Source organism: Scophthalmus maximus, chromosome 2, assembly GCF_022379125.1.
Source record: "Scophthalmus maximus strain ysfricsl-2021 chromosome 2, ASM2237912v1, whole genome shotgun sequence".
Taxonomy (NCBI): domain Eukaryota; kingdom Metazoa; phylum Chordata; class Actinopteri; order Pleuronectiformes; family Scophthalmidae; genus Scophthalmus; species Scophthalmus maximus.
The window spans coordinates 20,162,960-20,181,582 of NC_061516.1; the positions used below are offsets into that span (position 1 = coordinate 20,162,960).

The 18,623-nt window shown below is 43.9% G+C and overlaps 2 protein-coding genes across 8 annotated transcripts in view; one reads left to right on the forward strand and one right to left on the reverse strand.

Annotated features, from left to right (window-relative positions):
- The window catches only part of LOC118300637 (rho GTPase-activating protein 26-like), a 149,916-nt gene extending 136,482 nt beyond the window's left edge, over positions 1-13,434 (forward strand). For 4 of the 5 annotated variants that reach the window (XM_035625218.2, XM_035625217.2, XM_035625219.2 and 1 more), the window contains 6 exons: positions 1,418-1,562; positions 1,860-2,055; positions 8,231-8,269; positions 8,406-8,516; positions 9,469-9,560; positions 11,285-13,434. In XM_035625218.2, coding sequence (XP_035481111.2) covers positions 1,418-1,562; positions 1,860-2,055; positions 8,231-8,269; positions 8,406-8,516; positions 9,469-9,560; positions 11,285-11,373 — 672 coding nt within the window. In that variant the 3' untranslated portion in view covers positions 11,374-13,434. The remainder of the gene's footprint in view (positions 1-1,417; positions 1,563-1,859; positions 2,056-8,230; positions 8,270-8,405; positions 8,517-9,468; positions 9,561-11,284) is intronic. The other variant, XM_035625215.2, reaches the window with a different exon arrangement.
- Positions 13,435-14,510: 1,076 nt separating this feature from the next.
- Positions 14,511-18,623, reverse strand: part of LOC118300636 (glucocorticoid receptor) — a 58,191-nt gene continuing 54,078 nt past the window's right edge. For all 3 annotated transcript variants that reach the window (XM_035625211.2, XM_035625212.2, XM_035625213.2), the window contains exon 10: positions 14,511-18,573. In XM_035625211.2, the coding sequence (XP_035481104.2) occupies positions 18,421-18,573 (153 nt within the window). In that variant the 3' untranslated portion in view covers positions 14,511-18,420. The remainder of the gene's footprint in view (positions 18,574-18,623) is intronic.

An 18,623-nucleotide genomic window follows, 5' to 3' on the forward strand; every position in this document is an offset into this window, starting at 1 on the left:
CAGGTCAAGCTGCTTACAGATGTCACCATGGCAACAGATAAATCAGCGTTACTGTTGGAAACTCCAGCATCGTGCACTCACAGTATGTTCAAGCCGGTGTTGGAAACAAACCTTCAGACACACAAGACACAGACAGGAACTACACACACACTAACACACACGCACGTATTAATTTAATTTGCTCTGTTGTTTTTTTTTTGTCCTTTTTCCCCGACAGTTTATCTAAACATGCTCATGTCATGTACTGGTACATTTGTGTGTATGATGATCCTGCCGAAGACGAATAATTTAGCTTTTCTGCGACTGAAACAAACCAAGAAAAACCCTAGTTTCAGTTCGCCAGCACTCCAGTATGTAATTCCTCCTCTTATTTGAGTGGAGCTATGTGTGTGCAGAAAAGGGCATTGACAGATGAATGGATGTGTGTATGATGGACGTTTGACTCGGGCTGAAATGGCAGACTAATTCCAGCGGAGCAGCATTAGCTGTGGGAAAAAAACATCAATTCCGAGAAATTTGGATCATGAGATTTTAAGCATCTTGCCCTAATCATGCCTCAGGAAATACAAATAAATTCCAACAATGCCACAAATTGTAGAATAAAGCCCATAATGTCGCCTGTTGAAGTTTTTGAAAATGTGATTATATCCATTTAAAAGAAGCATAGAGCAGCTTTGTTGTTAGTCTGGCAGAGCCCGAGTTGCTGCAGTTCAGTTAAATGATTCCACGACTGTATGTAAAGATGGGCCACGCGTCTCCACTTTCTCCCATTCGACAAAAATGACGTCATTTAGAGACGGAGTCTGCTTAATTATGATTATGGAGTGGGAGCCAGGGTATCAGGGTCCCGCCCATACACACGCTTGACGAATCGCGAGTCAGTCTCAGCTGTCAATTGTGATGTCCGTCGTCGCCCCCCCCCCCCCCCCCCCCCCCCCCCCCCCCCCCGCCTTTTAATAGCATCAATAATCTCCTTAAAACTACACATCAGTGCGATAACATCTGCGTCCCGTTCACTGACATGGAGTAGGAGGGTTTATCAACCTATACTGCAGCAAACCACAAGGGGGCGTTCAAGATGATTTGGCTTCACTTTTGCAGCTCGGTCATGTCGTCCGTCAGTCTGTGATCCAGGAGTTACAATGATATAAACTGTATCGGCTTCTTTCGTTTTAAAAGAGCGAGCAGGAAAGAATTATTAACCAGGCATAAGGTGACTTGTACTATAGACGACCGGTGGTTTAGCATGTCAGGTTGCTTTTTTTTTTTCATTTTTAGTGCTATTTTTGTATCCAATCACAATCTGGAGAATAGTTGCAAGGCTGTGCATGTTTTTACGTTCGAGCACGACACTGTTATTTATTTGTTTGTTTTTTTTACAATTTCTATGTTGTTGATTTGGTTATACTTTGTGCAGATATTCAGGAACGCGCCGAGTTCTGCAGGAGGTTCGGCCAACCCGCAGCTCAACATGTCGCGGAGAAAAAGCACCGACAGCAAAGGCCCGTCCTGCAGCGAGAGGCCTCTCACACTCTTCCACACGCCGACACACTCCCAGAAAGGTGAGCTGAGCGACCTGAGTTGCCTAACACAAATAATAAAGATGATTGATTCCTCTCCCTGAAGTTTGTTTTTAGCTTTTAGTTTTCGCTCCGTCATGCCACATGGTAGGCTGAGCGAGTGAATGAGTGTGTGCCTAAAACCGCCGCTTTTCGTCGTAACGGCAGGCTGTCGGCAGATGTACGGTTTTAGAACAGGAGAAGCCATGTCCGTGTAACGGTGTCTAAAAAAAAAAACGACGATATATTTTTCTGTCTGGAAACGCCAAAGAGTTTGTAAATCTCTCTTTGTCCTTGAAGGTGAAAAGAGGAACAGTGTTGTCAACGCCCCAGTCGGCGAGCTGCAGCAGCCCGTCTCCTCTTCTTCTGCCAACTGCAACAGCAACAGCAGCAGCAGCAGCAGCAGCGGCGGCGGCAGCCAAGGTCGGACCCCGAGACACAGCCTGACCAGCAACGACGGAGAGCCGGACGCCCGGCAGATCCGCCCCAGCCTGCTGTGAGTGCATTCATTCACTTATTCATGACAACGACTATTTATCAGTGATTTGAATAGTTAGAAATTGGTCAAATCGAAGAAAAAAAAAAGAGTTAATAATACAAAACCAGAGTGAAAAATCTGATTGTAAAAATACCTTTTGCGGTGCAGATTGATCACAGATCTTCTGTTTCATTTAATAATGAGCATTTCGTTTTCATCGTTTCCCTTTTTTACCCCTCTCTTCTTACAACTTCCTGTACAACTCTTCTTTTTTTTTCTGAGCTCTCCTTCTTTACTGTAAGCGAAAAGTGTGGAGGAGGAAACACGATAAACTCTTCAGTGTCATTATGATGACAGCTCCGAAGTCTCTGCGGCGCAAATAACATTATTAAGATGTCAAGAAAACAATAAAAAGCTTTACAGTTAACGTGTTTGTGAGCGAGGCGTGACGGATAGACAGTTTGGACCCATTTGGACCCATTTGGATATACAAACAGACGCACTGTGTGTGCACACACGCGTAAACATTAACTTCAGATGCACTCACAGACCCACGCGGGGTTAAAATTCCGCCGGCGCAGGAATGCACGACCACATGCACACACGTCAGCACGCATGTGCACATGTGGCAGCTAAGAGCTTGAGCAGAGGCCCTGTGCCTTGTGAGTGACAGGTTGTCGGTTTGAATCCCAAAAGCATCTGGAGGACATCTGCGACTGTAGGATCTCAACTCCCAACTGCACCGACGGTCGTATCTCTTCTTCCCCTGAAGGAGAATGAATGCAAATTCACAAAATCCCATTCACTTGCGCACACAATGTGTGTACGGCTTGACCACTTCTCAGGCTTGCCTCAGTGTTTGCTGAGTACGGTAGTTTGCATTACTGACACGGACCAACTGAAACAGAAATAGTTTCACCTCCCCTCTCCCCTGTGGAGGTTGCCGTACATCTTCACATAAACACTGGACATCCCACAGCACCCTCAGGTTTCTAACACGCGATCACACGCACACCCTCCTATGGAGTTCACAGCGACGTGATGCCGAGCATACACACACAATGTGCATGTACACAAGCACGCACGCACGCGCACACACACACACACACACACTCACTGCGGTGAATGGTCTGTTCAATTATGTTTTTTTTCTTCTTCTTATGAGCCACTTTAGCGTTGACATGCACCTTCTGGGACTGAGAGAAAATGCGGCACACGCACTACCAATCCTTTCATTTCCTGAAAGACCTACGAGCGCAACCTGTCACCAAGATGACTGCACGTCACCACTGATTACTTTTTCTCCCTTCTGGTTTCCCCTCCGCCACTTTCCCCGACCTCTTTAATCTCTCATTCACAGATAGTTGTTACAAGCAGCGTCTTCATTTGCTCACCTCGGCAGTCTCTGCTGGTATTTACTATTTTCAACCTAGAGTGAACTACTGACTCTTGTCTCATGTTATCGTCTCCTTCTAACTTATTGATGTAGCTATGCAGAGCTTTGGGGTTGTAGGATCAATGCTTTGGGACATTATGACTCGGCCCTATGAAGCACATTCTCGTGTCGCGCTGCTCGTGCGAGTTCGGCCGCCGGACCGTTTGTATTTACTCGCAGGCGTCGGTGATGTCGGGAGGATCTCAGCACGAATTGGCTTCTGCGACATCGCGTCATGCGGATATTTCACCCAGTGGCTTTGCGTTTGTAGTAAAAAGAAATGTACTCGCTCCACATGATAAGAACGTCTCTCTCACTGGAAGACCACATCCGCAGTACATCAACAATAATACTGTAATAACCGCAGAGATAAACAGTTTAATTTATTATGTCTTTACTGCTTAGATAATGTCCTCTGAGAAAAGTCCTGCAATGACACCAGCTCAAATGAAATACGCTGCATTAAACTGCTGCTGTGTCATAAATCTGAACAAGTAAGGAAGTGTCCACATAAACCTCTTGGCAGGCAGCTTCATCCTCTAACAGTGACAAAAGTGTCGCGTTAGGATTAAAATTGATGGTTCTTTTAAATGAGGTGCACGGATGCTCCTGCGTGTCTGAACTGGGCTTCAAGGGCAAAATCTGAACTCGATGTGTAAGGACACACCTTAAATTCCAGCTATGGAATTGATATTTTACCCTTTTTATTCATTCCGTTAATTAGTTATACATTTCTTTTGGCATTTCTTGACCCAAAAGATTGAATGAATCTATTGTCCCAAAAAAAGCATATTTATTAAACTTTTTTATTAAAACTTAAATTCCAAATTTTTATATGTATTTTTTTCTTTGTATATTTTTGCTATATTTTGTATTTTCGATTTTTTTCTTCCGCTTCCCTGTTGCCGTGACTCTTGCTGCTGCTGTAACCAGTGAACTTCCCCGGCATGGGATTAATAAAGTCCTGTCTTATCTTATCTCATCTCTTATGGAGACGGCAAAAAATTATTAACAGCAAAGAGATCAAGGTGGAAAAGCTTTTCAGATGGTGTTTCCATCTGGAGTCACATTGAACAAGTTTCTAATGACTGAATTAAACAACCCGTTGGCCGCGACGTGGCCCCTAATGGTGCATGTTTATCAGCTTCTGTCCTTGTCTTCTGACTTTTCCCCTCTTAGTGTTTATGCTTGCATGGAACAAAGTGCTGTTAAGTGTTTTATTCACATTGCTCTTCATGTATGTGTAACATGTATGCATGTGGGATCAAAGAGCGACGGGACTCTCTTCATTATCAGTTGATTTGGTCTTTGGCGTCCAGCAGTTCGTGAGATGCAAAGCGCGGCGCTTCTTGCACCTGGATAATGGCAGCGTTTTTATTTTCATTCATGAGAAAAAGGAGCAGTGTGCGGGGGTCAAGACCACGACCGGCTCAGTGCGGGGCATTTTACCTCGATAAAATCGTTATTGAGTGATTTCCAGCCGCTCAATAACCGGCCACAATTCAAACACTACACATTCAGGGGAAAGTTCAAATGGTTTTCCTGGCTGGAGATATCTCGGCCACCGCTGCTTCAATTTGGACTTTTTCGTGCAACTTCCCTACATTAATGGAAGTCGATAATAACAGTTAATAAAAAAAAAGATTTATTAAAGCCCATTTACAGCTTAAAAAGATGCTGCCTAGTTCAGACTACAGGCCAACGCTTTCCAAGAAAAGCCAGCCTGTGCCCTCATCACACAGAAGAGAGATGTAGAAGGTTCCGAGGTTAATAACTGGCTCTTTGAAAGCGCCACATTATCATAGGCTAGTAAAAGTTATTTACAGCTTTGGTACCTCTTGCTGTCCTTTTTTCTTTGTCCTGTTTGTTTTCAGTTGGGAAATGCCTGGAGGTCTTTGCTGTCACATACTGTACAAATGATATCCCCATGACTCCGCTGTAATGCAGGGGGAGAAAAAAGTACTGAAAAAAAGTACAAGTACAAGTTTATCATGTGACTTCTGAGTCTCCGATAGTTAAAACGAGCGTACGTGATCAATATGACTGGTGACTCTGTGCACCTGACCTGGGACCTGATGTACTACTATAAGGAAGTGGAGAGTAAATGGCAAGACGTCTCTTTAGATCTTACTTTTGTCTGTTGAGAAGGGTCAATGTCTTTTTATTAGTCCCTTGTGCCTGTTTGGCGTTTGGAGAAAAGAAATGATTATAATATAATTATTTTACCACCATGGGGCAAAAGAAAAAAACATAAGCCGTAAAACGATTTATTCGGGCTGTAATGTTTTGCAGGACACCTGTCATAGAAACATTTCTTCTTCACAGATTATTAACCTCATTCCCATTTCATGTTTTTCCTTTTTGTTTGCTCCCAGCACAACAAAGACACAGAACTCCTCTGTCTCTCTCTAACGCTCATCGATCTTTGGATATTACACAAAGCAGTGGCCGTCGCTTTTTGGGGGATTCAACTTGTGATTTCCTGTAGTATTTCCTCTAACATTGATCTCTGGCTGTGTCAGTCATGAGTGCGGCTGCGTGTTTCAACTTGATCTGTTTGGATGATGAGGATGATAGTAAAAACTCCACATATATCAGATGCATGAATCAACAAGCGAGAAAAGCCTCATTATTGCGACTGAATATTAGACGTTTTGATTGGTGTGAGTTTTCATGAAGCGATACATGTAACCTATTGCAACATGTAACCTATTGCAACGGGCCACACTCACTCTTAACACGTACAACTTTGAGAAAGTTTTATATTTGCATTAACTAGGAAGTAGGAATAAATGGCAAATGGAGTCCCGGCTCTCTGCCATTGCGGATGATAAAAAAAATAATAAAAAAAAGACAGTAAAGTTAAAAACAAAAGTGTCAGTGCTGCTTCAAACTGTCCTTGTGTGTGAGCAGTGCACACGGGAGGAGGCAGCGACGTTTATGAACCAACCTAACTCGTCCAATCTCACCCCTGTCCCTTTTCTAATGCTTTAATCAGCGCTTGTCTGTGTGAAAACAACAGATAGTTTAGGGCCCAATGACGCGGCGCCTCCCAGTCGTGTTACACCGGCAGGAGCTGGTTATTTATGATGCTCATTACTGAAATATTCCTGAGATCTTTTTGCACCCTCGTGTTTCTTCTGGTGCCCAAACTTGATATTTGCAGGTCACGCAGGTCCATGCAGATTTATTGTGCTAACTGCCTTTAGGCGGCGGATGATAGATTCCTACCCGAGGCTTCTTCCCGAGCATGCAAACTGTAATTTGTCACCGTAAAAAAACCCAGATGCGATCAACGCACAACTGGCACACGGGCAAGACCAGTGTGCTCTTTTGTTTCTCGGCAGCAGCATGTAATAATTTGAACTTTTGAATTTCCATTTGTCTCAACAAATCCAGTGACCACAGTCCATATTGGTCACGACAGAGATTAGTTTCACTTTGAGTTTAGATGTTGTGTTTTTTTAAGCGAGCCTGTTTTGTCTGGTCATTTTAGCTACCTGTGGTTGTAGGCAGCCTTCAGAGGGGCCTTTGCATTCACTGTTATCGAGAGGGAAGAATGTACCTCTGTGTTAGTGCTGCGTGGAAGTGTGTGGGCGTGTTGTGAGAGAGTCAACAACTGGCTGCCGGGGAGGAGGACGGGGGAGGCGACAGATGTGCCTGTGAGGGCGACGGGGAGGCCACATTCTCCTGGAACCTGTTGATTCACTCACAGCCGTGATCCTAATTAAATCAAGTGAGACGCAGATTCATCTCCTCATGCACTTCGATAGAAGCAGACTTCAGTGGAGTCGCCCTCTGCTGGCGACTCCAGAGAAGACGGGCTCCAGGCACTTCAAATATTACTCATTGCAGATTTGACCCTTCGGCCTGAATTTAGAAAGAAAGATCAAGGGGCCAACACGAGATCAACTCCTGAATTCGCCCGTTTAAACTGCTCATTGAGGCCGTGGACTGAAAAATGTTTCTTTAACAGAAATACTTCAGTCTCCTCCGTCGTCATGAAAACTCAGTCTGACGCCTTTTTCACCAATCTCAATTTGGTCAATCGAACATCCGTCCCCCCCCCCTATTTCCTTTCATAATTAAATTACACAATCGATTGTTTACAGCCCCGATACAGATGTACTGTATGAATGTACCTTCTTCGTACACTTCAGCCGTTTATGGCCTTTTCTCGGTATTATTTCAAGATCCTATCGTGCAGAACAATGAGGCGATAGAGAAGCAGAGGCGGCAGGAAATCTCTTCTGAGCCTGGAGCAACATGTCGTCAGTCCCGACGCACACAACCGACCGGAGCGGTGGGAGTTCTGTTTCCTCATGACTCAGCACCTCATCACGTCGACTGACCGTTTGGAAATCGGATCAGATTCATGCAGAAACACTCACTGCAGCTACTGTGCGTGTCAGATGGATGAGCCAAATCTAAATATTCCCCTTTTTTTTTCTCTCAAATCTTTCTTTTGATAACTTTTGAAAAGTTCACCAGAAGGTACCGGGTTCTTTTTTCATCGTGGGCTATTCGGCCTTCGATTGAGGCTGTTGTTGTTTCAGTCCGAGCCGGAACACATCGAGTGGCCGACAAGCGCTTCTCAATTTCTCCGTACAGTTGAATGTTCCGCATTTCTCTTTTTCGAGTTTCGATGGGGAACTTTTCGGCCAACTTGTCAAGTTGTTCCGTTGTTCAGTTGTTGTGACATAACCTCTCGACATAATGTCTAAATTAATATCTGGTTCTTCTTTACTTTTCTGTTAGCAGGCTCAACCCAAAGAGTCGTGGCAGCATACCAACCAGGTGAGAACAACCTGTCTCCAATCAAAGGTCACATTTGTCACAGCTGATAATGTCCCAAACTGTGTGCTATATGTACGCCTTCTGTTTCTGTACAATTCTGTCCGTGTGTCTTCATCTCGTCTTACTTATCCATCAGTGCGACGTCTCCCAGCCCCACCTCACCGCGCTCTCCCTCCTGGCCGATGTTCTCAGCTCCGTCAAGTCCGCAGCCGACGTCGTCCGCCTCCAGTGACTCCTCTCCTGTCAGGTTGGTCCACGTCGTTTGTGTAAGCGCGGTGGAGCCATGGGAGGACTGTAGTTGTAGAGGTGAACAAAGGCGTGTGCGAGTGCGAGCAGATGAGAGGCGAGAGAACAAATTGAAGGCAGCGTATTTATCTTCTAACGAGGTCAATTCCACTCGTTGTTGAGGTGTCGGAGTGCCGCCATATTTGATTCATTACTACTCACGCACTATTCAGTTAAATTATTTGAATGCTTTTGGCAATATGCTAAGAAAAAATGACTGTCACTTACTTGAGTAGTTCTTTAAGATTCACCGTCCCAGATGTTGCGAGCAGCTTAAATTCATGGAAACAAATGTCTTCACCTTATTGGCATGTTGCTGCAGAGTGTCCGCCCAGCTGCGGTGTCGTTCAGCAAGACACCTCCTACTCACAGGCTGCAAGAAGCCATCATGTAGTAGACCGCCGCCTCTGACCTTTCCCACGCAAGGGTTGGGATTTAAAAAAACGAAATGGCTCCCCGGGTGATGGCATCTGTATGTCCCCCCCCCCCCCCCCCCCATACTTATTTATACACAGATCAGACAGCTGTAATTATTACATACGCCTCGCTATTTAAATTGGAATTATTTGGATGCATTTATCTATCTCAGCCTTGGCAGGCAAACTTTGCAGCGCCCTTGAGCTGCTGCAGAGGCTCTTAACGGCTCGTCTTCCACTGCCGCTGCCACACTTTCCTCCAACCACAAACCAGAACTACACCAACAAATGAGTCGAGGGTGAGCTCATTAAAATTTGGCCCGGACACCGCCCATTATCGTGTGTGAATATAGCCACTTGGCACTCATGAGACAGTTTGCATAGAGCAGTGACCTGCCTGTGGCCTGTGCGGCTCGAGGTGTCTACTTGAGGTCGCGGTGTGTAAACGAGTGTAAACTGCAACACTTCCAATTTTTCGAACTCTCTCCGCGTCCGCAGCATCGCGGGCAGGAAGGCCCGAGCGCTGTACGCCTGCAAGGCAGAGCACGACTCGGAGCTGTCGTTCATCGCTGGAACCATCTTCGACAACGGTGAGTCAGGCTCGGGACTTGGAAGGAAAGAGAGTGGGTCAGTGTTTGCTATAAAAACGAACAGTTTCTGTTCAAACCCAAAAAGTCAGCCCTGGGAATTAGTCGACCTCAATGTAGTTAGCCCTGGTTCCAGATTTCATGGTTGCGGTTGAGTATATGGAAGTCGTCCAAAACGGTCAATGCTTTTGGAGCCAAGGAATTACAACTGAAGACAGTTAAAACAGAGTTTTCCCTTGGTTACCATTTCAATACTTTGATGTAACGGCTCCTGTCATTTCTACCTAAAGCTTTTCATTTAGTACTGAGTGGTGGTCACGCGGGAGGAAACAGGAAGGTCCACTGCAAATTTTTTTCCCCGTTTGTTGGATAGATTTTAATCCAGCTCCTGGCCTCCAAAAAATATTGGATGTGCATTTGCTCTCATTGCTTAGTTACCCCCCAAGAAATATTAGAGGTTCGCAAGCAGACAAAACTACAACGGACGCTGACAAGGCAAAGTGTTTTGCATGAAGCCAGGAACTTCATGTCTTTCCAGCGGAGGAGTCATTTGCTTTCTTTTGGGGGAAAAGACAATATATTACAGAAAGTATTGAAGATATCATTTTTCTATTTTTCTATGGCTCTGTTTATTTCCTACCTCCCTTCACTAAAGGAACCCCACGGGACGGTTCTATGTGGTCGACTCTCGTGCCCAATTCCAGGCTCTCTCTCCGACTTTGAGCTCCCAAAACACTTAAATCATGTTTATCTCTCCACCGCGTTCCGACACACTCAGGATTGGTAGGGATCCGCTTCCACTTACACTTCCAGACCCCAAAATAGCGTTGGTAGCACAAAGACTGTTGAGAGCTATGCGATGCGGAGCAGTGTCACCGGAGCCCCCTTTGGTCCAAATGTGACCTTGCTGACACGTAGTCCCCACAGTGGTGTCGCCCCCCCCCCCCCAGGTCGGCTCGCGGCCAGCCGCACCGCGCTTACTGCAGTCTTAAAATACCGTTACAGTATATCGATAAACCAAGATCGGACGAAGACTCTGTGAGGGAATGTGGTGAATTCACTTCTGCTCACACGGCAACACGCCCCTTAATTCAGTGGAGCTGCTTCCTCAAAATCACACTTTTGCTGCCGTTCCCTCTGTTCATGTCAAGCTCCGATTTTAATTCCCTCCGGACCAAAAAACAGAGTAGAAAAAACTGAGAAAAAGAATAAAGGGAGTGGCTTACATTCTTCAGATGGCCGTTATCGTGCCTGCAACATGCCAATGTTGGCAATTATTTTGTTTGTTTATGTTTTCCTTGTCATATTTCATTTGTTTACGAATAAAAATGAATTTTAACCAGAAATGTCCAAGACGACACAGCGTTGGTCAAATTCATAAACTTGTCAACCTAAGTGGCTCATTTAGATCAGACACACACTGGTACATACAGTGTGCACCATTCTGAGAACAGCCCAAACTGAGCGGTTCAGATGAAACGGCATCTGGAAACATCTGCTCAACCCGAAAAAAGAAAGGAGGTCTTGCTTCCTGTACAGTATTTCATGCCCGCCTAATAGCAACTAGTTCTGATGTCACTGCACTGATCCGTCTCTTTAACCCCGCATCCTCCACTCTTTTTCTCTTTGCTCACTATCTGCGCACACGTTTGAGTTTCTAATTCATTCGTTTTTTGACACGTTTAAACAGATTGTATGTTTCCTCCCTTCTCTCTCCCCCTTTGTAGTTCACGCTTCCAGGGAGCCGGGTTGGCTGGAAGGGACCCTGGACGGTCGAACGGGACTGATACCGGAAAACTATGTGGAGTTTTTGTAGTCCACGTAGTTCTGAATCAGACCAACGTTGACTGGAGGGGACTAGATTTGACTGCACACGATTTTAACAGACTATGTTAGCTCATATATATATATATATATATATATATACTGGACTGGGCCGTTGTTGGTGAGGCCACTCTTGTCGTGACCAGAACTGATACTGGACCAAGCAGAAGCGTATCAAATGGATATGAGGCAGAAGTGAAGCGGCGCGGACTGGACTGGGGAGAGACCCACCAATTGCACTGGAAAAGAGGAAACAGTTGTGAATCCCTGTGTGGTTTGGCTGTTTTCAGCTTAGTGCGGATGGCGTGATGCGTGTTTGTATGCATGTGCGTGTGTGTGTGTGTGTGTGAGAAAGAGAGAGAGAGAGATATCTGGGATTGATGTTTCTGAGCTTTGTTTTTGTTTTTTTTTCCCGACCCTTGCTTTAATCATTTTGAACTGCACTGCCCCACCGCGTCAGCATCTCCGTCTTCCTTTTCGTCGGCTACAAGCAGAAAGCTGTCTGGAGGTGACTGATGTGAAGACGGTGAACTTGGACTTCCTGGTTCACCTCCTCTGCGCAGCGTTTGCATGGCTGCTCAACCCAACCCCCCCCCCCCCCCCCCCCCCCCCCCCCCCCCCGGGGGAGCGGAGCATTTTTTTTTTTTTGGAACGGCTCCAAATGTGTTTGTGAGCAGCTCGGGTAAATTCCAACCTAGAACGCGACTCGGGCAACAAGTTTCAGAACTCCAGTTGCGCAGCGCGGAACCCACGAGGCAGATCAGACCAGCAACAGAAGGAGGTCGCCTCTGTAACGGCTCTCCTCTTGCAGAGCCCTCTGCGAGAAAAAAAATAAAAAAAAAATAGAACAATTTTCGAAACCAGCTCCACAAGCTTATCGCAAACAGCTGATTCCTGCTGCGAGGCCTCGCTCCGCTTCCCCAGCTCAGAGGGGGGTTTTATTTCTTTGTTGATTGTTGGAAATAACTGGATCCAGTAATCATATATGGGGTTTGAGTCATGTTTGCACTGTCAATACATTTGCGGGGGGATTCCCATCAAACAGGATGTTGTCGTTGTTGTTTCTTTCCCCCCCCCACCGCAGAGAACTGGTGTTCCAAACCCTCAATGGTGGTTTTTTTCGACCTCACTTCAGAAAACACATGCGATTGATGATGTCTATTTATTTTTAAGCTTGCGTGGCTCTTCTCCTTGTTGTGGCCATCGTGCAGATTCAGTCTCTAATCGCGGCAAATAACTGAAGTCGAAATATGGCGCAGCTGTCTTGTGTACGTTATCACACACACACCACAAGGCTCCGTTTTCTTCGGTTCTTTCTTCCGATTTTTTCCGCAGAATCACAACACCAACAACAACGCTCATGATGTAATTGTCTGAGGTGGACAGACATTCGCGCCGGGGTCCGGTGTTTGCAGGCCAGAGATTCATTCATGAGAGAATGAAATGCAGATGTGTCTTTTCAGAGAAGCTGGGAAATCAAATGAAAATCCTTGGGATTTGTTCCGACGCAGTACGCGTGTGAACGCTGGTCTGCTGTGGGCGGCTCCAATGAGTCTCCTCCTCTCATGAGGCAGAGCTGAACTTTTTTTCCTTAAACCACTTGGTGAACATCTGTATCAACTAAAAAAAAAAAAAAAAAAAAAATGTTTTTCAGTGAACTAATTTCCTTTTAGGACGGAATTTTGAAATACTATTCGATTTGAACACACCAAAACAAATCAAATGGGAGCGTGAGAAAATGTGAAATGAGACTACTTTGTTCATATCTTATTTATGAGACTTTTCTCAACGTGCGAAATCCTGAACTGTATTTTTCTTCTGAGGTGTTTTATTGACATTGTAAATAAACACACAGCATTTGATAAGGTGTCATTTGTTTTTCAAGTATGAAATTTTATATTTTGTATTTTTTTAGCGTACTAACTTAATTCCCTTCTCGGTTGCCCAAACATTTTGTATCGTTTTGAGTCTATTTGCAGCCTTAAATATTCCTTCAGATGTGTTTTTTGGTGAATTGATGAGCGTGTGCAGAATTAAAAGACGAAATGTTGAACCGCTGCGGCTCTGACTGTTGTCGATTCAAGTGTCTTCTGGCCTGAGCCGTGGCACCGTGGCAGAGTTCCCACACGTTGCACTGCACTGCACCAAAATCAGCAACCCCAAGAAACGGAGGAGTCCGCAGCTGCGCGCCTCTGACGGATCACATAGGTTCCGAAACCTGGAGATAACCACAGCGCATGGCCTATTTTGCGGCGACTCGGAAACTAATTTCGCCTGCACCATTTTTTATTTTTGCACCGAACTCTTTCTGGATCACAGATATCAGTAACAGTTGCGCTTCCACCGTGAGAAGCGTTTTTTTCTGGTTCATTTGTTGATCTCGAGTGCAGGATTTTTGAAACTGCGAGAAGTAGGCAGCTGACTAAACTTCCTGCAAGACCACAAACCGGTGATTCTGTTCCTTTGCGCATGAACTTGGCCGTGGCGACACATCGTATTATTATCTGAGCTGTAGCGGCGTGGACTCGCGCTCATTCGCACAAGTTGTAATGATCAGTTTTACGGGTTCGTTCGACACGGGATTAGCCTAATTTCAAGGGCAATCTGAAATAACTGCGATCAAAAACAAAAGATAAAAACACTGGAGCAGAGCGTTGGAAAACAGAAAACTTTATTGTGTAAGATGTTTGAAATTAAGAGTAATCAGTTCTTCCGAATTTTCCACGTTTTAACCAGTGATGACAGAAACATGGAGAGGTCGTGACCTACGGGAGGCCGGATCCCACGTCGAAGAACAACACAGATAACTTAATTTAACATTTAATCAAATAGGTGAAAATATCGACACTGACTACAGAGGAGGTGTAATACAGAAGTAATACAAACAATTTTCTTTCTTTTTTTTTCTCTCCGAAACAAACATTTCATATATTTTTTTTTTTTAATATTGGATAACATTTACATAACTGAAATACGAACATAACAGACTTCAATGAAAGCCATAGCCATATATAACAATGAAACATGATCTGCCCTTAATCTTTAAAGATAATATTTGCATGTATTCTATACAAAATAGACTTTATCAACCAGTAGGAGGGTAGTGCAATTCCATCAGGCTCTGGCAGATTTACTTTCACACGGAGATTCGACGTTTTTATTTTTATTTTTTCCTGTTTTTTTTTTTTTTAAAGTGACCAGTCAATCCTCAGCAATGTACATGAGATCCAAAGCCTTGAACTTTACAAAAGATAACTTTCGAATAAAACAAGAAGTACTACAAGTTGGATAATAAGTGCTACTTAAAATGTAACTACTTGAATACTTCTTTTTGTAGGTTAAATCTTTATTTATATATATATATATATATTTTAATCTTCTGCTTTGGTCACTCTATAACACAAAAAACCTTCCCCAGGCCACCTACCTCCCTCCATCCCCTCCTCTTCTATCCCCGTTTCCGTAGAACTTTAAAACACAGTGAGAATTCGTGTAGACTTTCCCATTGACTCGTAAAATTTACAGTTACTTCACAAGACAAAATGTTTAACACTTCCTAATGTATTTTCAGCACATCTACCTTTTTTTTTTTATCAAACACAAACCAACAAACGGAAAAATATTTACTTTGTCTCGTTCAATGTACAAAAAGGATTTGAAGTAAAACTATTATATCAAAGAGGATCAAGCGGATGTATTCAAAATTGCAGAAAATATTGACATATATATATATATATGGTTTTTTTTGAGTTTTCTTTTCTTTTCTTTTTTTTTTACAACAGATCAATCTCCACAAACATTGATATTTGTTAAGGGCTTATCCATTTCCTGATTTGAAATCGTATTTCTATGGCTCGCTGTCTCCCTTTCGCAAAAGGCCTTTAGTCGCACGTGAAGCTGAAAGGCAAAAGAGGAAACGTGTAGGAATATAGAGGTTATGTCTTTGTAAAAATATTTTTGTCATAGTAGACGCTTTACGCTGCACTGGATATGTCTTTTGCTGCTATATACACACCTATGGCCATTCAGAAGTGGGCAAGGGGAATATGGTCACATCGACGCGTTAAAGCTGGTTCTCTGACGCGCCACCACTTGGAAAAAACGGCTGCAATACTGAATGCAAAGTTACCCCCACAAAGTAAGACGGTTTAGTCGAATCTTCCCCAGAATAATCTTGACAAAGGCGCGGGGCAGCATCGAACCCGTGTTCTTTTAAAGCCTTAAGGCCACGGGGCCAAGTTAGCAGGCGAAGCTGAAGGTCTACTACTGTACACAAAACATCCCTGCTGCTGCCGACCGACCATCCATTGGCTGAGCGGCTGATTAAAAACACGATGGCTTTCTTTAATGAAAAGTGGCTTCTACGCGTGTGTGCGTGTGTGTGTGTGTGTGTGTGTGTGTCCTGAGCCCGCTGTGCTGTTAGCCGTGGGTAACACGCCAATGGCCGGTCTCTATGACAACCTGCTACCTGTTCTGTTAACTGCCATTCAGACTTATGCGCTGCAGAAGGACGAGCACCAGTCAGAAGCAGCTAAAAGAAAAGAAAGAGAAAAAGGATCGATGTGGTCGACGTGTGTGAGGCAGAGAGGCCTGGCAGTTAGAAGAAACCTTAAGGGAAATAGAACTGCGTCTATTATTGGGGTGGGGGGTTGAGGGGATGTTGTATTTATTTCACTTTGGCTGTCGCATGAGCAGGTACAATCATATTTTCACATTACAACTGTACCAAATGCAGATCACCGCCCGTCTTGACAGCAGCAGAAAGTCCTGCTTATTTTTGAAATTGTTTAAAAATACAACATCTTTGTGCATCTGCAGATAAAGACTATCATACACTTATTTGAATGAGAACAATCAGTACTTTATACGCTGGTGTAGGTGTGACACTGAGAGAAGTTACGAGGACCACGTATCGTCAAATCACAATTCAATAATCACTCTTTCACATGTCCCAAGAAAAAAGAAGAAGAAAAAAAATCACAAACTTTACATTTGGCACTAGTGGAAAATCATCCTGGTGGTGTAGAGTCACTCGTGGCCTGAGCTTTGATTCACAGATTATTTGGAGCAGACTTCCATCTTCTTGCAAATATTTAATATATAACATTTAAACCTTTGAAGGTGAATCTGGAGAACAGAGGCTCGGGTCACATTGAGCTCAACACAACAAATTCCTGTTTGTTCAAAAACACTGAGATGAAGCTGGTTAAAGGGTGTATTCAATCTAAAATGGTATCTTGAGATAAACGCGGCACCGCAATGCCTTTTTTTAAAATGTACCTATCGAGAGCACAACATGCTGAAGTTCATCATTTCCAGGGAATCAATTTACAAACTTGTTAGACTTATCACCGCAATTATCTGGGATGGCAGTGAGAGCATATTTCAAAATGATGTTATAAAAAAAGTATAGCCTGTGTGAAAAGAAGCTGGCAACGATAGGACGGTATTTGACTCATGGCTACTTATCAACATCAGTTTTCTCAAAATGCAGTTTTGTTCTTTCAAAAAATAAATTCAAGCCAATGCATCTGAATAAATTGCAAATGTTTGTGGAAAAAGTGTCATTCCAATTGACGTCTGTCTGATATTTATATTTATTTATTTTCCTTTTCATTTATTAATTTGTATAAAGATATAGTATTTAAGTCAGTCAGTCTGTTCCTGAATATGACAAAACAGCAGATAGGTCTTGTTTAAATTCCAGTAGTATCCATTTAGCACAAAGCTTCTTTTTTTTTTTTTTTTTAAGAAAAAGTATATTTTATAATTTAGTTATTATTTATGTGTATTAGACATTACATTTGTTGATATAATCTGGGTACTATAATGCTTAGCACAGTCTGACCCCTGATAGGGAGATGCAGTATATTTCAAAAAAGACATATTTGAGTCTTGTGATACATCTCCTGTATGTTTTTTGGGAACATTTTAACATGTAAAAAATTAAAATCTCAACATGTCATACCGCTTAACACGTTTCCAAATCTGAATTTCATCCTGCCTGTGTGTGTGTGTGTGTGTTCCGTGTGTGCGTGAGTTTGCGGATCAGAACAGATAGGAGCTGCCCACATTTAAAAACACTGAAATGGCAATTCCGAAAAAGAAAACAGAAATTGCCAGCATGAAAAAAAAAAAGAAAAATATGTGGAAGGATGTCAAGGTTACATTCTTTTGCAAAGGAACAACAACGGTTTAGAGAGAATGGCTATGAAGAGCTTTCAAAAGCTAAAAGGCACTGGTTTTCCCTTCTCGGATACATCCTGTGTAAACATTTTGCTGCGTGAATGCATGTCTGCGTATTCCTTGTGTGTGTGTGTGTGTGTGTGTGTGTTTGTAAATTTAAAAAAAATGCTCGGCTGCATTTGAAAAATGACCAAAAAAAAAAGAAAAGAAAAGGAGAGTATTCCTATGGCTGCTTTTATATTTCTTGTCCATTGGTCAGGTGAGCAGCTGAAAAACAGTTTGTCCTCACTGTCCTTGGGTCCAGAAGGGGGAAAAAAAAAAAGAAAGAAGATTGTTGAGTATGCTTATAATTTTTTTCCCCCCCCTAAATGTTTGTCCCCTTCACCGCCAGCAGTTTTCCGCGGAAAAACCACAACAAGTCAACACTATACTACATTCTCTGCACAGTGGAGCTGGGACTGTGGGCAGAGGAACTTAAACTCGGGGGCTGCAACCGCTCGCTCATCCAGGTAGTCGGAACAATTTGCTAGGTGTGACGTTGAAGGGGGACAACTGTGGTTTCCAAGAGTTGGCCTGTCGGTGGGGGGGGGGGGAGCAATAAAACAATGGGAGGCAGGAAAGACGGCGGAGGAGGGGATGGTCTTGCCCACGAGACATTCGGAGCCGCGACAATTCCCCCGCAGGCAGCGTTTCTTCTCGGTCAGCCAAGTGGGAGAGGAGCGACAGTCGGGTCGGCACGAGGACCCCCGGCTGCGGTCGGGCCAAACGTGAGACCGGATTTCGGAGGCGCGAGGCTACAGGTCTTGTGCTCTTGGAGGAGGATTTGAGTCATGGCTTCACAGTTTTAAGGCAGTCACTTCTGGTGAAAGAGCAGAGGCTTGACGCTCCCATCTTTGAATTTTGGTAACTGGTTGGTGATGATCTCGGCGAGCATCTCCGGGAATTCCACGCTGAGGGTTTTATTCACAAAGGTGTAGAAGCAGATCTGGAGAAGGCCCTCGACCATCTGGAGGAGACGCCCGAGGCGACGGAGACGCAGACATGTTAGTGAGTCGA